Below are 25,172 nucleotides of genomic sequence, written 5' to 3'. Positions count from 1 at the left end.
AAACCTTGTGTCACCCTTGAAAGGATCTCCAGGCACCTGAAGCTGCCATGGCACCCTGGTTGAAAATCACTGATTTACAGAGACCAGAAAGAGGACAGAGCAGCAGCTGTTCCTAGAACTGAGACAAATATATAATAAAGTCATTTCAAAGCAAAAGAGAGACCACATATGCATTGATCTACCTCATATATACCCCACAATCAAATGGAAAACGCAAAGTCAATCATAGTTTATGCAATATTATATGAAGAAAAAATAGTTCATCTCCCTGTAGGTAGAGGATCATATTCCCAGAACTATCCTCCTTCAAAACAATCATTTCCATCTTAATTGGAATGAGCTGTGAATAGGCTTCAGGTAAATTAAAAATAAGTGGTAGTAAAAGTATAATTTTTTCCTTGCAATACACCCTCAGCTATCTGCTGGCATGGAGTGCTCTAAAAATAAAAGTAACCGATGTTTCACCTGAGTGAATTTTCAGATGGATGGATATTATGGGACATGACACTATTTTAGATATCCAAACTCCCTATTAAGTTAATCATTATTGCGTTGTAGTAAACTTCTAATGCCAGATTGGCAAGATATGTGTTACTCATTTATGATTAACAAAAAACATATTTGGCTTCATTTTACATCTTACATCTTCTATTAATAAGTTGTTTCTTTTTGTACCCTATACCTTTAGCATTTTACCATATTTTCCTTCAACTACTGCATAAGGATCAAGGAGTAAGCAAACAAAATGTAACTCATAAACACTGGTTATCAGAACATATCACAATTTTTGACTTGGGATGTCAGTTCAACAAAATGACCAATAGAGTGTGCTACAGACCATGAAAACTGGTTCTTCAGATACAGCATTACATATTTTCTTTAAAAGACATACTTATGAAGTATATTTTTCCACAGAATCCAAATTAATTTAGAGTTAAGGAAGAGTTACAGGGTACAATTTTTTATAAACTTGATCATGTAGAGATATTTTGAGTTTGGCCTGGGAGTGAGTAGCCCTCATTACCTTTAACAGTTGGTATTAAGTTAGTGTTATTACAAATATATTTTTAATATAACCAACCTTATCTTCCAAGTCAGTTTTTCTTTTATCTAAACCAGTTTACTCATCTATTATCTATAGCAAATTCAAGGAGATCGCTTCTTACATTTTAAGGGAAAAACAGTCAAGCAAAGTATAATGTATCAAATTCCTGTAAGGTGCACGTCAACACATAAGCAATGGCTGACTTAACCAAAGACACCAAAGGACATCCATTCCATAAATCACTTATGCATTTAAAATACATTTTCCCAAACAGAACTGTATGTGTGGAGAAAGTGAGACATGGAAAGAATGATTTCCTGGGAAAGGGATGCAAATTTATACTATATACTGGAGGGGGTCCAAAGGAGGGCCACTCATATGAATAGTGGCCTCCGTACAAAACCCTGTGAAGGGAAGTTGAGAGATCTGGATCTCTTCAGCCTTCACAAGAGACATCTGACAGGAGACCTTGTAGCAGCCTATGAGTTTATCAAGGGAGGACAACAGAGAGTTGGAGATGCGTTATTTACCAGGGCACCCCTAGGAGTAACTAGGAATAATGGGTACAAACTAGTGGAGAGTAAATTCAGGTTAGACATTAGGAAGAAATTTTTCACAGTAAGGGTAGCCAGAATCTGGAACGGGCTGCCAAGAGAGGTGGTATTATCACCTAACTTGGAGGTCTTCAAGAGGAGGCTAGATAGGGACCTAGCTGGGGTCATCTGACCTTGGTCCTTTTCCTGCCTGGAGCAGGGGGTCGGACACGACGATCCTTTCTCTACTATCTATCAATCTATGAATCTATAAATAGTATGAAAGGCAAAGATCAGTCAATTGTCAGTTCTTAATTTATTACGTTTATTACGGTGATATATCAGAGTATTCTCCTATACTCTATAGGAGACTTATCATTGTTACCCATAGAGTTTTTAAAAGATGTGTGGTGCTTTCCAAATACTTAAAAGATAACATCCCTGGTCTAAAGAGATCGGTTGCTTTAAAATATTAATTTGTATACCAGTGTTCCTTCAGGAAGAAGACAATAAATAGAATCATAGACAATTAGGGTTAGAAGGGATCTCAGGAGGTCATCTAGTCCAATGCCCTGCTCAGAGTGGGACCATCCCCAACTAGATCATCCCAGCCAAAGCTTTGTCAAGCCAGGTCTTAAAAACCTCCAAAGATGGAAAGTGCACAACCTCTCTGGGTAACCTGTTCCAGTGCTTTACTCCTGTCCCTGTGAGAGAGTTTTTCCTAATATCTCACAACTTCCCTTGATGCAACTTGAGACTTGTTCTGTCATCTGTCACCACTGAGAACAGTTTAGCTCTATCCTCTGTGACATCTCACTTCAAGTAGTTGAAGGCTTCTATTCATTCCCCTCTCAGTCTTCTCTTCTCCCAAATGAAGAAGCCCAGTTCCCTCAGCTTCTCATCATAAGCAGGGATCCTGGTTTTCTCTGTTTAAAAATTGCAAAATCTCTAATTTAAAAACCCCAAATCAGTGATTAAAATGAAATGCCACTACACACACACACACACACACACAAATCAATTAAACACAATGTTTTATTGATATATTTGCAATTTTAAAGCAATATGGAAGCCTATCAATCACTATAGTAAAATAAATTCTAAGTACTTTTAAATTTTGGTATTTGATTTTGGGCTTATCATGGAAAATCAGAGCTCCCCCTGCCCCCTTTGCTCACCAGGACGCAGGTCCAGGCCCTTCACTCCCAAGCCACAGCCCCACAGCCCTGCTGGTGCCACTCATTCCCCATCCACAGCCCCACCCTGACCCTGCCGGTGCCCCTCACTGCCCACCCACAGCTCCCCCATCCCACCAGCCCAGCCAGAGGGGGGCCCCAGCTGCTAGGTCTACAGGGACAGGGACTCAGGTCCACAGCCCCTTGCCACAGCACCCAAGCCATGGCTGCCAGCTGCAGGAGGTGGCAGCTGCTGTAGTGGAGCAAAGGGTGGAGCCCAACTCCCCCTCCCCCATGGGTGGCACGGATAGAGTGGAGCCCATTAAGGGGTACGGGGCTGGGTGCATGCTGCCCATTGCGCCCCCCTCTAACGACCCTCTGTGGCCCAGCAGGTGGGACCTAGCGTGGCAGGGAAGAGAGGGGCTGGGTGGGGAAGCTCACTGCAGCTGCTGAGAGCTCTGTGCCACCATGGCAAGGTGCCCCCTGCCCACCCAGCAGCAGCAAGGGGCACAACTCTGTGCCACCACCCCCACTCCAGCTCATTGGGCAGGGGGTGCTTCTCCAGGGTGGTGTGGGGCTTGCAGTGGTAAGGAGCTTCTCCACCTGGCCCCACTCTGCCCAAACTGGGTCCCACCCACTGGGTTGCAGAGGGCCTGGGCTGAAGGCAGCAGGGTGGGGAGCTCAAGCCTACAGGAGGAAGCCTGCTCCTTCCCTATGCACAGATCTGGGGAGCATGTGCCCCCTCTGCCCTCCTCCTGGGAATGGGCGCAGTGGTGAGGAACCAGTCCCACCCTTCCCTGCCCCCTGGATGAGCCACTTGCAGCTCCGTCCTGCTCTCCGCTGGGGCCCTGCAGAGGTGCATTCTGGCCCCAGGCCCCAAACCCCATGCACCACCTGGCTGGGCAGCAGCCCCAGCCTCAGCCCTACCCAACTCCTTCCCTTCCTCACTATGGAGACCTCAATACCCCACCCATCCAAAGACTTACCTGCGGGAGCTGCTCTCCAGGCTGCCTGACAGCCATGTACATATGTGAGTATGCACATGAACACGGTGCCTCCTGCCTGACTGCCCTTCTCCCACTCCCCGCAGTCCCTTGCAGGCTGGAACTCTGCCAGCCTGCAGAGAGCTGTTTGCAAATGTGGAAAATCTGTGTGTTTCTCCATTAAAATGAAAAATCCGCATTTTTCTTGGTTAAAGGGAAAATTCACAGTTTTTTTTCCATTTTTCTGAGGGAAACAAAAAATCCGCATCCCTGCTCATATGTCATGTGCCCCAGTCCCCTAACCATTTTTGGTACCCTGTACTGGACTCTCTCTAATTTGTCTACATCCTTTTTTGTCTAAAACCTGGGGGGGGGGAACTGGACACAGCACTCCAGATGTGGCCTCACCAGCACCAAATAGAGGGGAAGAACCACTTCCCTCAATCTGCTGGCAATGTTCTTAATAATGCAGCCCAGTGTCCTGTTAATCTTCTTTTACAACAAGGGCATACTGTTGACTCATATTCAGTTTATTATCCACTAACTGCCAGATCCTTTTCTGCAGAGCTGCTGCTTAGCCATGCAATCTCCTGTTTTGGTAAAACATGGCTCACAGTTGGAAATGGATCCCCATAGATTGTATCATTTCCAAATTACTTATCACAATAAAAGGTGCAGGGGAGAGGGGGACAAGGCAGCAAGTGAGATACATTAAGAGTGAAAACAGACATCGTCTTTCCTCACCTTTGGGCACCCATAAAAAAAATGATGGCAGTGCATAGTGAAAGCAGATAGACATCCATACATTTTGTCATGCCACAGATGCCCAAATTTGCAGCTGCAAAAAACAGTAATAATAATTTCTGTGCTTTACTGTGGTAGATATCTATTTGCTTTATGGCAGGAGAGCAAGGGCAGCCTGGAGCTGCCTACATTTCCAGCTTCCTCAGGGGAGCCCATTCCCAAGCAATTTAGGATTCCCCCACAGTACTGGGCCCCCAAGCTCTGGGAGGTCTCTAGGACATGTCTGGGTAAGCAAGGAAAGTCAGGGTTTACCTACTTAGCCAGAGACAACCTTGGAAACCCCAGGACCATGTCTGGATAAGTGAGGAAAGCCAGGCAGGCCCTCCCAGAATTTAACAGGTCCAATCCTGTGCAGGAATTCCCAGGATGCATGGGACCAAACCCCTCAAGCCTCAGGTGAACATGTCTCCTGTTGTCCTCCAGCATCAACAAGCAGGATAACAGGCGATATGCATTTCACCCATTAAAATGAATCATCTATGCCAGGACATATCCTGGCACAGCTGATTTGCTTCACTTGGTGGTGTCTTTTTCTAGCCTTATATCTGGAGCCTTTCCAAAAGGGTAGCAGCTGTTACATTCTAATTGTTACCTGTGGACAAGCCAGAAACAATACAAATATAGCAAAACTGCTCCAACTTTTAACACTGGGTGAAGCAATGTAAAAGTTGGAGTGGTTTTGCTACATTTGTGTAGTTCCCAGCTTCTCACCGGTAACAATTAGATGAAGCAATTGATACCCATTTGAAACACTTCCCCTTTGAAATAGCTCTAAATGTATGTGTATTTGTACCCTTAAGGTAATACATACCAATTTACTTTCAATTCAGTGGGTTGACGTGCTAGAATATTTACTGGAGTCAAGATTTTACCTGGATTGTTTGCAGTGACCATATTCCTCAGTTTTAATCCAGCAAACAGGAAAATGAATGGAGAAAAGCTGTCTCCAAGAGGGGTAAAAGGAAGAGTGCAACTACAGTGCCTACAATAAACAGAAGGTGAAGCTGTGTACTATGATTAGGGACAGCAGACTATCCATTTCAAATGCCAAATCAAGACTGAAACTAGTGAAGCGAGAGATCCTGAAATACCCATGCCAGATTTTTCAAGACACCCAGTGCACATTGGGATCGGTCACAGTGGGAGTTCTGTTGTAGTTTTAGAAAGAAAACTGAGAATGCTGGATTTATATAATAAACTTTCTTGTTCTTAACTACAATACCACATCTTATTCTTTTAAAGGCACTCAGCAACTTGCGATACAACAGACACAAGTCATGAGCTGAAGAGCATGTATTTTTTTCTTTAGACAACCTAACAATGTTCATTGGAAATATTTTAGGGATTTTGCTCTCTCAGTATTACTTTAACATGTACATATATAGATGTAATATTTTACCTGTGCTTTGTTGCCCTTATCTAAAGGCCAGATCCACATATGGTGCAAATTTGTCATAGCTTCCTTGCCATGTATGAAATTATGCTGATTTTCACCAGCTGATAAACTTGCCTATAATGTGCATTCTAGTTTCCATTTGCTATGCATGTGATTTATGCTTGTGATTTCTACCAGTATAATTGAAGTCCCTTTGGCAATCCCCTCAATATCAGCAGGCAGAACATCACATCCATACAGAAAATTCCTGCGGGATTCAGAAGTGACAAAATACTTACCTAGTACTAATGCAGTAAAGGTGTACAATGCTGACCCGCTGAGCAATTCAAAGCCAAAAGCAGGCCAAAATGGGGGATTTATGTAAAACTGTTTCCATAACTTCTTACTGAAATATATTTCACTTCCTTTTGACAGTGGGTGTTAGGACTGTCAAGCACACATGCAATCAACTCGTAGTTAAATATTTTCCACTTTTAAACTACCTAAAGCTCTTTTTGAGCTGCACACATGTAGTTAAATTCATGGGCCACCGAAAGACGCTATAAACACTGAGGACAAACTCTAGACATTTCAGCATTAGGTAATGCATTTGAATTATTTTATTCTTTGCCATTGTTTTTTCTGTATTTCCAGCAACCCCTCTGTGCACATGGGAGGAAGCTGCTGCTGGAGGTCTATATATCTGGACCACTGGGCCTCCTGTATAGTTTCTAAACTTTTATATTTTATGGACATTACCCAGGTGCCTTTTGAGTGATGGAAGCTTTATACCTTATTTAAATACATAAAAATACATTAAACAAAGCATTCTCCTTTATGGTTTGCAGTGCAAAGCTATAAAAATGCTGACCCCAAGATATAGTTTATTCAAACATCCTGGGCACATAACGAAGTCAAGTTGGCTCTCTCTCAGGCCAGTAAATACAGCTTAATTATTTCTTTCCCTTCCCAAACTCCAAATGTCCAAGCCATTTTGGGAAAAAAGCCAAAGTCTGATTGCCTACTTCCTTGTAATCTGTGTAGTTAATTTAAATGACCTGTTACCAATTCTTACACTTTATTGTTAAAGGATATTGTTGGATTTCAAGTTAAAATAATCCTATGATCCACATTACTAATGTCAATTCTCAACAATACTAGCTCTCCTCACAAGAGGTACAAGGATGTAGGCATAGCAGTTATTTCTTCAACAGCTCCCCAACCTACCTACATAAAGTTGGAAATGATAGCATACATCTTACTCGTCTCAAATATGAAGTAGGTTGACATAGCCTTCTTGCAGACTGAAATTCTATTTTCCAAAGTGTGCCATTCAGCACATCAGAGGCAACACTGTGGGGATACTTACATTTAACCAAGAATACTCATGGCACCGCATATGCCTACAGCCTGAAGAAATTATATATAAATACAAATACATGCTTCTATACCTTCCTCCCTCTGATCTTCCTCCACATCCATGCTGCTGTTCCTAGAATCTCTGCCAAGAGTCTTTAGTCATGTTAATGGGCTTCACTGGTCAGACGGCATAAAAAAGTACTGGACAAATCTTGAAAGATTTAAAAGCTGACCATGCTTTGGATGAGGATCATGGAACATGTACATTTTATAATTTTCACATTTTGGTCAGTAACACAAATCAAAAACAAATTGCCATTACTTTCTTCTTCTGGAAGTGCTGGAGGTAGCATGAATACAGATTCACAGTATTGTCCATATATATTTTAGTGGTTGTTGTAGGCCTAAAAGTCACCTTAGCAAAGTGCTTAGAGTAAGCAATGCCTCTAAAAGCAGAGCAAGCACACCACAGTTTAGAGTGACCTCTGTAAAATCCATGTTGTGAAGAAGTTAAAAAGGATGTAGTAGCAATCTGAGACAGCAAGATAAAGAAGGCAGTCTAAGTCTAACCAGAATGACCACTGTGAAAGATGATTGGTGGGTATTTATGACAGATGGAACGTAGAGAAGAGAACTACAAAAAAGTATATAAAAGCTGAAGGAAAAATACTCTGAGAGGGGGAGCAACACACCAGAAAAGAAGAAACAACACCTGCTTGAACCCCTAGACCAGTGACGTGTGCCTAGCCAGCTGAAATCACTGTTTCCATCAAAAGACTCACATAAGGATATCTTTGTTGACCACTAGGGCTAGTTTAAAAGTTGAGTGTTGCATTGAAGGAGTTGCTTAAATATTGGTATTGCTGATGTGTTCAATAAATTATGATTTCAGGCCAGAATAGTCTGATCAATCATTGCATTTCCAAAAGGTTTGAGTCCTGGGACCACATATGGAAGAGTTTTGCTTTGCAGGCCTGATTTGTCCATCCCTAGTTGTATCCAGCATTTCTATCAGTGCCACTTTTGAATCTTTTCAAAAGCTCATTCTTCAGCTTGAGAATCTGAGAGGATGGACATATTCCCTGCATCATGGCTCCTCTCAGATTGCATAATAGCCTACTGGCGATGGTGTTGTCTGTAACTGTGGTGATTATATTTCTAGGAGACTGCTGGATACAGTTACTAGTGTTAGTTCAGTTCAGCTGCAGACCATTAAAAGGGCACACACACTGTGCTGTCTTAAGGAGAAACTTCACTTTTCCTTGTTACAAAGAAATTATAAATTAGCTCTCTCTTCCTGAAAAGCACAACCTTTACTGAATTATCATTATAATGCACGTATGTCAATTGTCAGTTTGCTGGAACAGTGGGTTCTTCTCCTTCCCGGACTTTCCAATGTTCTGTTAATTCTTGAATGCTCCTTTGTTATTTACACCATGGAGTTCATTCGAGGGATAGCTGCATATTGTCTGCACTCCATTGTAACATGTTTTATAAATTCAGTGACAAAAATGCTTCCCCTTTCGTATGCAAGAAAACTCATTGGTTTAGAAGTTTGCAGCCTATGGAAATTCAGATAAGTTTAAATACCCCTTTGAGCTCAAGGAACATTAAATATTTGTGTTATATTTTCATCTTACATTTCCATAGCTTCTTTAACTTGAAAACATCAAAATATCTGGCAAAATAATATGTCTCACAACCTGTTCATACCACAAGGCACAAGAAGCCAGGCAGCAGAGCTCCCAAAAGGAGAAGTAGAATGGCCTCTTGTATACAGACTTGTGGGTGAGCTAATTAACACTACTTGGAGGCTGCCTCCTGAGAGGCTGCTGCAGAAACGCAGCTACACCAGTTTTGGATTAGTAAGTAGGGTAGGTGGAGCTGCAAGTGATGTTTTGAACACACCGGGTACATCTACATGTGAAATTAAGGCCAATAAACTCCAGAGCAGTTCAAGCCAAAGTGAACTGCTCCTGGGTACAATGTCTACATGTGCGCCCAGGACAGCAGCAATTTGATGCTGCGGAGCTGCAGCACACAGGATCCTGGCCTCTGCCCAGTCACTGTTTACACATATGTTTCAGTACAGTTAATTAATGTACCATAAGGTAGTACTGTCCCCAACAGTGCTATCGTACGTCAGTGTTTAGTTTACTGAGACCTAATACCAGCACACGTATAGATGGTAACACTTTACTGCAGAGCTAATTAGTCTACCCCACAGTAAAGTGCACATGGAGATTCACCCACTGTATAGACAATCCCCTGGTTACACGGTCAAATACACTTCTCACCCCTTCTACATCTGTCTCAAGTGCAAATTTTTCAAGTGACAGGTTCTGCACAACCCCTGTTCTCTGGGTGGGAGCCTGAGATTTTTCAATTACAGACCACACCTCTACTTACCAACCAGTCCTTACCAGCCTAAATGGATTTGGCATCTGCAAGAAATTTCCCTGGAAGCTACAACCAATAGATATATGTATTGACTCAAAACAGCTTCTTCAGAAATACAATGTTATATCCATAGGAACAGAGTAACTAGAGAAAAAGTTAGAAAGCAAGCAACAAAGCAACCAAGCAAACAGAGGATAACATAACAGCCATACTCATAGCAATGGCTTTTTCCTCAGACCTAAGGAAGAATCAGCTGCATTCAAACGCTTATCTAAGTCTATCCTAACCATGCAGTTGATCAAATAAAAGATATCACCCAGAAAAATCCTTGTCTCTTGGCCCCCGATAAGGACCATCACAACTGCAACATCATTCCAACACTATAACATAGGGGTGGGCAAAATATGGGCCATTGGCCACATCCCACCTGCCAGGTGACTGGATCCAGCCCGTGGCTGCTCCCACAGCACTCCGCATGGGGTCATGCCCTACCCACTCACACTGGGGCAGCCTGCGTTGGGCTTCTGCCAGTGCTCACCAGCCTAGGCCCTGACCAGCACACAGCTTCTGGTGTTCCTGATGCAGCTGCAGCCAGGTGCTGCTCTATGCCCTCTGCCTCCAGTGGTATCTCCTGCTTCTGATCCTGACCTTGCCATGCTGCACCGTGCCACACCATGACACACTACTCGAGCAGCTTGTCAGGCAGCTTCTACCCCAGGGCATGAGACTCCAGCTTCAGCTCCTGGCTGGCTTCCCAGGAGCTGGAACTGCACTGTATCATGCTGCACCACACTGTCCTGAGTGGGCAGGAGAGCAGCTTCAGCCAGGTGGCTCCTGCCCCAGTGCTGGTGCTCTGGCTTCAATTCCCAGCCTGCATCAGCTGATCAAAACTCCCCATGTAGACCCTCAGGCTCAAATCATTGCCCACCCCTGCTATAATAGCTATAATTTTATCATTTCACCATAAAACTAAAAATTTTTCTACATAACCTGACAGGTTAATGATTCAGAATACATAGGGGAGCAAAATCAAGAAGGAAGGGGAGCACACTATCAAACACACTAAAACAATATTTTTGTAAAATTTATTTAGAAGCAAAGATCTACTTAAGCCAACCTCTAATCTACATATTCAGGGTATAGCATAGACTGAAACATGAATAATATCAGCTAGAACTTTGTAAGGATTTATATTTGGATGTCTGGAGAAGCTGCATTTGTATATAAGAAGGGGTGTTGATGATTTCTCTCACTAGCAAAGGCCATGAAATACAGTAAGATCTGTATATCCCCTGAAAATTTGGCTTTGCGCAATCTCGTTTTAATCGCTGTAATCCCTTGCTTGTCAGCAGCTGATAGCAAAGGGTAAACAATTTCCAGGGAACACACTGAGGTCACTGGAGTTACTCCAGAATAACAGTGGTATTAATGACACAAAACAATGACCCCAAATCTTCCTAGCCCTAGTAACTTTTTAATTAAAATAAGAACATTTCTCATCAGCAAGAAAATGGGAAGGGAAGGGAAAAGGGAAAGCAACCTGCCATAATTCAAGATGTGTTTCTGGCTTTCAGGGCCAGAATCTACCATTGTTATTCACTTTGAATAGCCATATATCATATGTTTAGTTAAGATGGAAGATTATGGTCCTAAATCAGTAAGTAACTCAGATGCACCATGATACTGCAATGGTCTATGCTACTGGATAGCTACATATGTCTACAGCTGATTCCAAATCAAATCCTGCACATCCATCCAACAGCAAAATTGGCCCACAGTGTGCAAGAAATATAAATGAAACAATTGTTTTCTTCCACCGTGTATGTAAAAAGTTCATTCTATTTAAGCCTGTCTAACTTGTTTGCCATGATTCTAAACCTGACAACCTGAATTCCATTGTCAAACCCTGACATATTCCATTCCACCTAAAGGGTGGTACATACAGTGCAAAACAGTCATGATCCCCAAAGAAAACATTTGGATGCCATTGAGTGCCGTAATTTTATTGGCAAGATTTCTTTGTACCTTTCAGCTCCATTCAGAAACAGTTTCCTGAAATGCAACCAGCTTTTGTTTGAAGACAGAAGCTTTAATCTTGTGCTGAAAATATCCAGCACCTCCAGGCAGCAATACTTGTTTAGTCACATCTGTCATACCCATGACAAGTAAAGCAATAGCAGGGGTTTGTTCCCACCTACTCCTTCACTTTTATACCTAGGAATAGTAAGCTAATACTAGAAAAGCTTGGCTTATTTGCTTGGTTAATAGGGAATGGTAAAAATAACTATAAGTGGTGTCTGAATCAATGAACCATGTTGCTGCTGTCAGTTCAGAAAATAATGTACCACAAGAAAATGGAAAGTATAAATCTGCCATGTGCTACAGAGACAAATTAAGTGTCCATTATCCTTAATTTTTGGTCTAAAACTAAGCCAAACTTTTTTAATTAACCTATTTCCATTCAGGACCAGAAGCTCAGTACAGACCATAGGGAAGACTGTGTTTGCAGTATTTCTGACTTGACAAAGAACAAGAAGTACCAGATATGTTGCAAGAAAAAACCTATTCTCAGGGAAAAAAATCTTGCTAAGTTTTGCCAGTCTAAGAGATCCAGACAGCAGACAAGCACCTTAACTGTTTTTAGTTCACGCAGCTCTATGGCAAGTGCTACAAAATCAACAGGATTTAAAAGAACTACAATTTTTTTTAAAGTCTAGCTACAAAACTTGTAAGAAATAATTACATAAAATATTAAGCAGAGAAGAAAGTACAGTAAAGATTTTTCTTAAATCATTTTAATGGAAAGTTATAGCTTAGTCCTTATGACATGAGAAGTGTCTACCTCTTGTAATTACAGCAAAACTGCACAGTATTTTGAAGGCTGTATTTTGCACTACACAGTAGTTTCATTAAAAAGAATGGTAACCACACACTATATTATCACATAGTTATTATACAGATAATGCATTGCCACTCATTAAAGAATGCAAAAGGAGTATATTGAATTCCTAATCTCAATGTTTGTAAAACAGCATACAAGCATATGATATAAAGAGATACATTTACCAGGGCAGGAAACAGAAATTTTGAAGGGAGTCAGAATCATGTTGGAACATGTGGTCAGGAAATGAAAATAGTGACAAAACTTTAGGAACACATGCAAATAATTCCAGAAGTCTTCAGAAAGTCACAGAAAAAAGAAGGGTACTATTAGAAAATATGTTTTAAGCTAGCAGCATGTTTAGATCACAGAAATAGGTTTAAAACTTAGCCTTTTGTGTAAGCCAAATAAGCTATTGGGCACATTCTCAAATGTGCATGAAGGGGAGGAAAAAAAAAAGAATATGCTCAATTTAATTCCTTAAAGCATACACACCAACTGAGATAAGCATGCTCACACGCAACTTTACGTGTCATAAATAGTCATCCACAATTGAGTCCTCCAATGAAAAGCATTCTAGAAGTGCAAAGCTTTGTCTGAATTGAGTCTGCAGTGTACTGCAGAATGACATGACAGGAGTTATTTTGAATTTATCAAGTATAAGCGTTTTTTAAATCCCCTATATGCATATACATGATAAACTAATCTATTGTGTCATCTCCTAATCTCTTCTTTTTTTCTCTCTCTTTTGATCATATCATGTTAAGGTTCTAAGTTAAATCCACAAGGAAAGTATTCAGCATTATGCAATAACTTTGTTGTAACTCATTTGATGACATCTGGCAAACAGAACATATTCTGCCTCTTTGGTACACAAACACAAACATTGCATCTATGAAAGGATATACATTTTTTTACAATGTAGATATGTTATTACATTATGGGTTTTACAGTTATGCTATTAAACATATATTAGATTTATTAAACCACAAGTAGGAGAGCTTTATTGAAGCTGGTGAAATACATTTCTGCAGGAGTCACTGATGTACATTTAAGAAACTAGATTTATAGTTAAATACTTAAGTGACAGAGATCATCCCAGATGAAGTCAGGAAACAGTTTATTTACACTGCAAAGACATAAAACTTACTGATGAATGAACCTTATATGCTTTAGGTTCAACCCCCGAAAGTCTGGACTGTTACCTGAATCTGCATCTGTAAAACTAAACTGTAAATCTCGTAATAGAAGATTTTGTGAGTTTCCATTTCTGATGTCAGAGCAGTAATATGTGAATTATTCTGAGGTATCTCAGCACTTCTGGGATCAGGAAGTTATGTGAAAAATAAATTACATAAGAAAATAAAAGAAATTTAAAAACAAATGGTTTGGGGGAAAGCAAACAAAAATTTTGTAAACCTTCCACAAGGACTGGGGTTCTGATTTGGGCTAAAATTTTACACAACAGTCAGAAAACCTTGCTATCACACTCAAAACAAATGATAGGGCACAAGACACCTGTTCTAATTTACCTTAAATTTTAACCAAAGTTACAGTAATTAATGCAGTATTAACTGTTCCAAAACAAAAAACAAAAAATTGTGAAAAATTGTTGCAAATATTGTTCTTTTAGACTTCAGTCACCACAAAATAGAAAAAAATGTGAACTGGTTCATTTCAATATCCCAGTGTGCCATAATTTACTGCTAAAATAACTGTACTGCACATAATGGAAGCTTCACTACATATTCAAGGCCCACAACTTATGCCCCTCCTTTTCTCCTTGCCCATCTTACTCTCTCACTTTATACCAGTGGTTCTTAAACTTGCAGGACTCAAGGCTCCCCTTGAAAAATGTCAGCTCTTAGCTTTAACTTGTTTTTTGACTGCAGAAAAATACGAGAGCAATTCTTCTGTTGCAAAGACCTCAAAAAGACCACAGCAAGTCAAAATGTTTTTAACACTATGAACTCCTATTTGAAAGCTTTAGCCACATCCACACGGGCGTGGCCATTTTTTTCCCTGGGGACAAGCAGCAGCAGCACACCTTGTGCCACTGCTACTTGTCCCTGGGGAACACCTGTGCCATGTGCCCTCTGGCACACGGCACGTTACCCTGGGTGGGGTAGAGGAGGCTGAGGTGAGCAACTGTGCTGGTCCCAGCAGCCTTACCTGGGGTCTTGGGAAGCTGCAGTTGCACCAATCCTTCTGCTCGGAGCCTGGCTGGCAGCTGGAACATCAGTCTAACCAGCCAGGCTCAGGTTTTGGGCGGTGCACACTGCCCCTACATGCACCACCCCACCTCTTTTCATGTGAGGTTTTTTGACCCGGGGATCTCTCAGGGTCAACCCCCCACCCCCCGCTGCTACCCTGTAGTGCAGAGAACACCTGAATGTGGAGACGTGGTTTTTGCATTCATCCTGTGAATCATATTTGTACTCCTAACAGTGCTAACATTGCATGGGACCACTAAGCCCACGGCTGTAGAGTGACTTAACAGTGCCCTTCCTTAGCTGCCTTTCCTGTACAAACTCATTTGGTTGCTGTTAGGGCCTTGAACACTTATGACAATAAAATATAAGATGTTCAGGTAGCATCCAATCACACCAGCAGTTTAGAATATGTGGCAGATTTTTGAACACCGATGCACTGCATGGGGATGTTTCAGATTTTGGAACAATATTTCTTACTAGCCTACTAAACCATTATTTATTTTTACCCTTCACCTCCAAATATCAGCCTTTATTTTGTGTTTGTAGAAAGCCCTGTGGCTGGCAGCTGGTATAGTAAAAGTCCATATTTCAATTCCTCTATCAGTCATAGATCAGAATTGTAATTAAAACAATTCCCTGGCTCTTTTATGAATCAGTTTTAGATCAAGGGAATATTTAAAGAATAATCAGCTTCACACATATCTATCATCTACAAGGAAAACTCCAAGTTAATCTCTGACTGTACTCTGCTAAAAATACAAAACAGACACATCCTTGGTATTGTCCAGATGTGCACAAGCAAGAGGAATCTGGACTTTCAGAAAATGTTGTATTTATAAGAGATTTCCTCTGGCAGTGCAACATTTAAACTAAATTTGACCTTTCAATATTTGGGCTCATGAGTCACATTTGACCTGCTGTTAAATCTTCCGGGCTCCTTCTGCCTACAGATACTGGAAAAATTAGCAACACATCTAACGCTGTTTATCAGTATTTTATACATTTTTTAAAATCTTACTGCATCAGAATTTTCAAATAAACACATTACAAGCAATACCACATTTCCTGTGAGATGGCTGCCACCTTGCAGTAGCTACAGGGTGTTGACTCTTTATGCTGGGGAAGTCCACACAACAGATTGTGTCAAGTCAACACAGTAGCTCATTCTGGACCCTTGAGAAATGTCTGCATATCCTATCTATAATTACTAGTAGTAACAGCATACTATCGTTGAATAAGCAGATAACCAAAATGGAGAGTGACTGAAGGTCTCAATCGCTCATACAGCCTGCCTGGAGAAATTACAATGCTACTAGCAAATGACAATCGAAATAAACATATAATTCAATAAAAGCTAACTACTGTATTTTATCAGCTGTTTCAACTAAGAAGGTAGGGAAATAACTACATTTTAAAGGTAATAATTCACACCTTTCCTTTTTTAGACATACTTTGTATTTTATAAATTACTAGGAAATTTAATATGATAAAGAGGTGGACACCTCTTTTTCAGGAAGCACTTGCTTACACTACAGAGATCCTACCTCTGCAGCTATACCAGAAACTGTATCAGAACTACCTAGTAGAGTTGCAGCATACATCAACAAAAGGAGAATTTCTGCTGGCATACCTAGCCCACTCCCACAATGATACAATTTAAGACAACAAAAGTCAAAGCAGCTGCCTCAGCACCAGGGGTTTTGCTAACCTTGCTGTGTTAGTTGGGAGGGAGAGAGAGGAAGGAGTGATTTTTTCACACCCTTAACCAATGTGGCTATATGGGTAAACTTTGAATTGTATATCTGACCTAAAGAAATGAAAAAAGTTCATGGGAAACCATCATAATTTTGGTCAGAAATCTTCTGAAAAGCATCTTTCAAAAGTTTGCAGTCAAATAATTAATAATACTAATTATAGTAAAACTATAATCATAAAGATACTATTTTAATTTTCACAACTATTAAAAATATTCTGTATTTGAAAAGTTCCTTAAAAGTTCACCAGACACCCAAGTCTTCCACAGTACATTTGTTTTAATTGTCAGCAGAAACTGTGTAAGACATAAGAGCCACAGGCTGACTTGCTAAAGTTCCCATTTAAGAGACAAGCTGTGGCAGGCCAGTATGGGGTGCTCTAGTGCCCCCTCACTGCACCCAACCAAAAGCAAGCTTCAGGTGCCTCCACAGAGGTGCCAACTTCTGACCAACCCCCTGCCTGGAGCACACCCACAAGCCTGGGGTTACCACTGCCACCACCCAAGCTCTAGTCTCTGTTAGGGCCTTGTTCCACTTGTGGTACACAGGCCCTATAGATCTCAATCACTATGGGGTTGGTTAGCCCCACCAGGATATATCTGGGTGCTTCTTATAGCCTGAAGCATAGAAAGTAGCCTTCCTTAGTCAGTCAAGCAAAGGGGAAAAAAAGGCTTGCCCAATCCCTCTCAAACATTCACTGCCAGGCTTGCTATGATAGGTAGCTTTATTGATTGGAGAGGGAAGACATAGGGAAGGAATACAAACCAAAAAGATTTTGAAAGAAATTTTGAAAGAAAACAGCCTTGAACAAAACAATATAAAGGGCTCATTGGCCCTTTTAGTATATGTCTAGCACACTTAGATTTAAGCTACTGGCTACAATGCAGATAAGTTACTCACAGCAACACCCAGAGGATTCTGGAGGTACATGGCTTGATTCTGTGTCCATAAGATGTCCGTCCACTACACAACATGGAGGGACCCTCTTAAATAGCCTTACTGACCTCATCACCTGGGCCCAGTCAGGGACAAGTGTTATTGATGCTGACCAATCAATTTGAAAAACATCAGCATTACCTATTGCAGGGACATTGGCTTAAGCCTAGTGCCCACAGCATGTGGTCAGAACTCAGAACAATGGTGAAGCTAGACCCACCCCCTCCTATCTGAGCCAGGTCACATACGCAGCAACCTGGTTGCCTACGCAACCAGTTTGACAGATATGTGAAAAGACAAAGAAAGAGAAAGAAGAAAAGAAAACAAACAAACAAACAAAGTGAGGGAGCAGAGCCACAGGCCCTGGAAGTTTTTTTTTTTTTTGTCACACAGGCCTTACCTTGCACTGCCCAGACACACAGATTGAAGTTCCATTTTGATCACACGGTGTGCCATCAATCACTTTCTCAGCTTGTCTTACATAGAATCGGTAGCCTATTGCTCGACAATTCAGTTCACATTTCTGACTTCCCTTCACTGAAAAGAGATTAAGGTATAAATTCTTGTTACAAGTTCTACAAACTACAAATAGTTTTTAAAAAGACTTCATTATATTAGTTGGAAGACTTTATCCCTGATTTGGAGATAAAAAAAGTAAGAAGGGACATTCTCTATAAAACTCATATCTTTCAAATACATTTTGATAAGGAAAACATCATTTTAAGCTCTTAGATATTTTACACACAAACCTCATAAGGATTTAAACCAGATTTTATTTTTAATTATATTTCCTTAAATGAATAGGCCTATTTACTCTTCAGAAATAACTTTCCAAATTTGTTTTCTTCACAATCCCATGATTTCAGTTATGATCTGTTTTCATTTGGAAGTGGCAGCAGAATTACATCAAATAAGAGGGATATGTCCAATATAAGCCTGCAGTTCAGAAAACTTGCTACAGATAGACCAGGCAATACGACGCCGTTCCAAAAGTGCACCACTCTCTAACAGAAAATTTGGGATTTTATCACAATGAGCCAAATCAGCAGCTGAAACAATTACGGCTAGCATTATAGAAGGCCACATGTATTTTTTTTTTTTTTTTTTTTAAATAGAGCAACTTCTAAAAATGTATTCCTTCACCAACCTTACAAGTTTTTGTCCTCCACTCCAAGTACTTTGAGCATCTTATTATACATTAGAAGATAAAACCACTATACTAGGTAGGACCAACCTCTCTACTACAAAAACTTGAGGTTGTTTGGTAACTGAACAATGTTAAGTACTACATCTGCATGTTCCTGTTTTGATACAAGTCTAATAAAACTGCTGCAACTGTAAGGCTAGGTACAGACATTACGTGTAAACCAGTGTAAGTGATCAGAAGCCAGTCAAAACCTGTAACAGAAGACAAGTTCAATGCACATAAACTGATTTTAAAATGGCAAACCCCAATCTAAGATAGACCTAGATTGATGTGGTATCAGACTTAAGTGATTTAGGTTAGACCAGTCTATGGAACTGCTATATCAGACCCTCTCCTGACTTGAATTAGGTTGCTGTCCACTGGCATCCCAGTCTGCTTTGCAGGTCCTTCCCCCCCGCCCCCTTGCATTGGGTGGCATATTGGAACTTTGCCTGCTCTGTCCCCAGCCCTGCCTCTGGCCAGCTGTCAACAGCAGCTGGCAGGGGGAGGGGAGGGGAGAGGGGAAGAGGGTTCCTACCCGATATGAAGGCTATTCAAAAAGTGGAAAATACATCAAGTGGCTAACATGATACATACTTATCTTCATGGTTATGTGATTATTTCTTCCCTTTGAACTGACTTTGTCTATATGACATCTTTGTAGTTTAGAAGCTCTTTAGAAAAGACTCTGCCTTCTCTGTACTCAATAAAGTGAAATTTAGGGATAAAAAATAAATATAGATGAAGCACCATTAGTTAATAGAAATGGAATCTGCATGCTTTAGCTGAACTCTTTGCTCAGGCTCCAAGAAAGGAAAGCTCTTAAGTACATGCTTAACTTTGAGTATGTCTGTGAGCAACTCTAATATGCTTGAAGTTCAGCACAAGCTTCAGCATACTGCTGGATCACAACTTAAATCTGGCCTAAAATAAAAACACAAGAAGCACATTCTCACATCTCAGCTAAGCAAAATATAGTATCAACTATCTACCATCTTCACAGGTTCAGGTGCTCTTTTAACATAATATTGGGTTTTAGTAATGGAGAATGATGAAGAAAAAAAAAGGAGGAAGAACAAATTCACATCAAACCATATCAGAAAAAGAAAGTGCCTGGAATTCAATTGCCTAGGATCAACTCCAGAGCCTTTTTAGTAGAAGTCCCTGAGTTTGAAATGGATTTCCTTTAATGGTCTGACAAGACACAAGCCTGGTGATATTCAGGTCACGTTAAAACTCTTCAAACAACATATAACATGAAATTTGCTTAACATTAGAGGAGCCAAGATCCTACTGAGAATTAGGCCACATCTGATTATGGAATAAATATTCGTGATCAACAATTTTGTATGTTTTATAACACTACTGGAAAGTACATAGGCAATGAGGGTGCATGAAGCAGGCCCTATTCAATTGGGATTCGGATTCAGCTTGAATCAGGGACGGTGATTCAATTCGTTGATTCAGATCGCTGTCCCTGATTCGATTTGGCTGAATCCGAATCTGAAGATTCAATGCTGGTTCAGAGAATCAGCGATTCGGACACAGACACAGCTTTAAATGGTTTTTCTATATACTTTGAGGTAGCAGGCATGGCTTGTGAATGCTGTGATGCTGGGGTGCATGGAGCATCACACAGGAGTGCGGGGGAGCCCTCCATGTGCTTGCAGTGAGCCTGGAAGTGGACTGGAAGTACTTCCGGTCCACTTCCGAGTCTGCCGGGGAGTGTGCCAGGGGGCTTCCCCGAGCCCACCCAGCTCAGCAATTGGCTGCAGGGGGGGACCCCGGGTGTCCCCCCCCCAACCCAGGAGACACCCGTCACTGAGCCAGGGGGGCCTCCAGCATGCTCCCTGGAGAACCCAGAAATGGACTGGAAGTGCTTCTGGTCCACTTCCATGTCTGCTGTCGAGTGTGCTGAGGACTCCCCTCCCCGTGCTTCTGTGGGACACTCCATGCACCCCAGCATCGCAGCATTCACAAGCCCCTGATACCTAGAAGTACGCAAAGAAAACAGTTAAAGTTGTGATTATGTCTGAATCTCTGAATCTTTCTGAATCGATTTGGAGGGTTCCGATTCAATTCAGAGAGATTAAAGAGTCCTCTGATCCAATCTGGATTTGGAGATTCGGCCACTGACTTGGGCCGAATCTCCATCAAATTGAATCAGGGACCAAAGCTTTGCACAGCCCTAATGGTCAAATACTTCAAGAAATAAAAACAGCACATGCAGTTAGTTTGCTCTGCAAATATGTTGTTCTTATTTCAGGGCTGAGTTACAGGAAACAGGAAATGTAGTAATTAAGGAGACTAATTTGATGTGGACAAATGAGAAGCGTAGTCATAGAAGCATGTCTATACTCCTATAAATCCTCCTATACTCTGTCATCCTGTTCCTGCAACTGAGAATCGGGCTATGTGCTGGTCATAGTCTATCAGCACACAGTATTTGTAAACGTGGTAGGGAAGGAGTAAACTAGGTCACAGACACAAAGATTTGATAGTCCTCTATCTGCTTTGCAAAGAGCTTGTAACAAAATATACAAGCAAAAATATTTATTTTAAAAAGATGCATTCCATGAATATGGCTGAATCTCTAGCCTGCTTCTTACTGTGGCAAAACCCAGAAAAACCTCCAAAATTCTCCTTTGAAGCAGGACAAAACACAAACACAGAATAAGCAAAGCTAGTGAAACTCAGGGAACCTTTAGGAGATGCAAGAATTTCCAGGAAGACGGTTCTGAAAGCAAGTCCCTGGCGCCTCACACAACCCTTAGGATAGTGTAGATCCTGCACAGGCAGCTGTCCTTGCAGTTCCCAATGAAGGACAAGTTTCTATAGTGTACAGACACTCTTAGCTTTCACATAATTCTTTGAGATGTTTTAGGGGCACAGCATTGGTCTTCCAACCTATCCCCTCCTCATATATGGAGTCCTAGACCTATGACTTATGTTGTGCAGCATCTTCTCTTTTAGATTTCATCTTTCTAGACAGTAAGCTTTTCAAGGCTATATGTTTTAATTGTCTGTGAAGGACCTTTCACATGGTTGGTGTTATAGCAATAACATCACCAGAATAATTCCATAGATCAGAGGTGGACAACCTGTGGCACGTGTTATAAGAGGCACAGGCAGCGTCTGTGTGAGGCCAGTTCCAGGCAACTAATTCAGAACCTTATATAAGGAATACATTAATTGCTTTTAAATATACATAGCAACTACCATTAGGATGCCTGGGGCATATGATCCTCATATATGCCTGACTAGACTGGGACCTAGACACTTAATCCACTGCTGAAAATGTCCCCCAAGATCTGATTCAAACAACAGTCCCCTGCATGGTCTGCAAATTTCTTGAAAGTCCTGTTCTATTTTCTATTCACAGCCAAGATGTGAGTAGTAGTATATCATTTTGGTAAAGTTCTTGCACTCTTATAGAAGAGCTTATGGCACATGCTGTTCTTGTCCGTATTTTAATTGCTCTTTTGAGAGCAGGCAGATTGTAAATCCAGTGCTAAAAGCTTTTTATTGGACCAACATTTAGCTGACCTGCTGAATCTTTCTTCGCCTTACATCAACAGGATAGGAGGCTGTAATGACATAGATAGGGTTCAGCATTTAAGATCAACTGATCAGATATAACATAACAGAACTCTTTTTCTCCAGGACAGGACTTTCTAGGGATTGGTTCGTGTAAATTTTGATGAGTTTTTAAAAGCCATCAAGTTATTTTTCTTCTTGTTGCTATTCCCTGAGTTATTCCCCATTTATTAGGTGAAATAATGTCCCATTTGTGGAACTACTGTATATCATTTGAAAAACCTAATTTATAGCTTTCACTGCATACCAGTAAATTAATGATGGAACTAAACTCTGTAAGGGCTGTTACAGCACTCAAGTTCATTAAGACTATAAATTGAGGAAATTACTATTAAAGTCAGAAAAATTCTTGCAAGTCAAACAATGTTTAGCTTTTTATTAATATTTTAAAAACAAATTGTATGATCATTAAGAACTCAACAGGTTATTTCTGTTTTAAGATCTGATTCAGTAAAGGCACTGAAAACCTAATTTCAGCAGGGAGTGAGGTCAACGGCCTATGTAGAGGTATCTTTACAGAAACTTGCCTCAACTGTGAGTCACTTTGGATTCACCTGCTGAAGTAGAGATCTTGGAAGACCTATAGTGAAGGGAATGTTTCTTTTAATTATGACGTATATTTATTGAAATTGGTGCTCAAGGAAGATGGCAAAGTGATGGTTTTAAATTATTGAAGATGTTACTGTACAAAAGCAAGTAGAGCATGGGTGCAATGTACATGGCTATCCTAATAAACCATACGTGTCGAAGATGGAAATATTTCCATTTTCCTGCCTGGTCAATCCTTTGTATTTGTACTGTCTAGCAATAAGAGAGCCTATTAATGAAGGGAAATCACCTATATAAGTTAATCATCCCTGCTCTCATGTTGTGTATGTCCATCCACAAAAACTTGTGTTAAGACTATGTATCCATTTTACACATCCTACTAATGAATGTTCATAGGACAAGAGCTTTGTTGCCCGTCATTCTATCCTTGCTTTGAACTGAGTTCCCTGAAACGAAAACACCATTATCCTACTACCTACTGCTGCTATCATTCAGTTCCTGTAGGTAGAAATGTCTGTTAGCAGTAAAAATTAGAGTGAGGATATGAGCAATAACATGCTAAGAAATTAAAAGGCCATCTGTTTGAGATGCTTTTATTCAATCCTTTCAGTACTCTTTGTTCTTTTCCCCACATTTTTAAGAGGGGTATGAAATATCCTGAATACATCCCACACATTCTACAGTTCCACGTATAGTCTAAGTAAAACAGACCTGGAATAAATGATAGAAATTGTTTACTCGAATTAAAAATAAATGGTCCAGATGCTTAGGCCTCCATCTAACTTGGTTGTAGTTTAAAGCTTTTTTTACATTAATTCACCAGAGCTCTTCACTTCCAGATTCTGCCCCATATTTTCTCTCAAATGATTTTTTGCACTGTTTTATTCCACCACGCTGTAACCACACCAGTGGCTGAATGTAAACTAAGGTATGTTAAGCATTATCTTCCTGAAGTTGTGAATGCACAACAGGCCACAAGGATCTTTTGGATACTATATGCAGCCTCAATCCATGTAAACCATACTTTCAGAAAGCTGGCTGAATAGCAATGGTGGGGGAAAATAAGACCTTCCAATTGTGATCCAATGCAATATTTTCAACATGTTATCAACTCAGACCTGAAAAATAGGGAGGTATGAACTTTCTATGATCTCCAAACTAGCTTAGTATATTTATTTTTCTTCTTGGCAGCAAAGGGAGAGAAAGAGAATCTTTACTTCTGTGAAGTCTTGGGAAAAGAGTCATCCTGCAGCTCTTCTAGGCTCCCAGCCCCAATTGTGATCCAATGCAATATTTTCAACATGTTATCAACTCAGACCTGAAAAATAGGGAGGTATGAACTTTCTATGATCTCCAAACTAGCTTAGTATATTTATTTTTCTTCTTGGCAGCAAAGGGAGAGAAAGAGAATCTTTACTTCTGTGAAGTCTTGGGAAAAGAGTCATCCTGCAGCTCTTCTAGGCTCCCAGCCCCCTGCTTCACTCCTTCAAAACTGCCATACGTTTGGAATTCCTCAGAGGTTTAACCAGGCCTCTTTTCCTCTCCCACTCTTAAACCTTTCCAAACTATGGATGCAGCAGATAAGAGTAAGAAAAACAGCTAATAGCCTTTTGGATAGGTTGTTCAAGACTGGTTCCCTAGTAGTTCAAAATATCCTAAAAGAGCTAATTCATTAATTCATATAGCTGTGTCTTCCCAGCATGGGGAAAACTGAAACAGAAGCCATTAAGAAGATTCTACTATGCTATCGACAAAGGAAATGGTTGAAGTCCTTTCTACCTACACATGTAATGAGGCACAAATATTTGGTCCCTTTAAATAATTGAGATGCATAGGGAAAAAAGTTATATCAATTCCTTTTTACTTCAACTTAAAACAGTGCATTTCGATGGCATTTCCATAGTTTGAGAAAAGATTAAGAGGACAGAAAAAGCAAAGTTTTAGATAAACTTTAAACACATCACTGACTGAAAACACATCACAAAAAGCCATCTACAAAGGTGTCAGGAGCCAATAATCATAGTTAACATGCAACAGCAGAGAGAATCTACCTATGTGAGATCTATACTCCCCTCAGAAACAAAGTCTTGCCTTCTCATGATAATTTGTCATTTAAGCAAAAATAGTCTGAGCAAGATGTATCCCCTCTTATCAAGTTAAGTACACTTAACCTGTCACTATCTTTCAAATCTGTTTTTTTAAATACTCCAAATACTAATCACTCCCTTATTTGCCAAATGAAATAGCTTTGCTTTTCTTCAGACTCAGTGATATCCTTATATGCTGACTGTGATGAATAAACAGGGAATTCTTTGTAGTTTGGCAATGAAATTGTTTTTGCTTTCATAATCAGAGTGTCAGATTCAATCTGACTTCAGCAGG

General features: G+C 40.5%; 1 protein-coding gene across 3 annotated transcripts in view; it reads right to left on the bottom strand.

Moving 5' to 3' along the window:
* The window catches only part of THSD4 (thrombospondin type 1 domain containing 4), a 675,583-nt gene that overhangs the window by 416,931 nt on the left and 233,480 nt on the right, over positions 1 to 25,172 (bottom strand). For all 3 annotated transcript variants that reach the window (XM_025213010.1, XM_025213011.1, XM_025213012.1), the window contains one exon: positions 17,859 to 17,995. In XM_025213010.1, coding sequence (XP_025068795.1) covers positions 17,859 to 17,995 — 137 coding nt within the window. The remainder of the gene's footprint in view (positions 1 to 17,858; positions 17,996 to 25,172) is intronic.

The sequence above is a fragment of the Alligator sinensis genome, unplaced genomic scaffold (assembly GCF_000455745.1).
Source record: "Alligator sinensis unplaced genomic scaffold, ASM45574v1 scaffold913_1, whole genome shotgun sequence".
Lineage (NCBI taxonomy): Eukaryota > Metazoa > Chordata > Crocodylia > Alligatoridae > Alligator > Alligator sinensis.
This window is presented reverse-complemented; position numbering and strand designations above follow the sequence as displayed.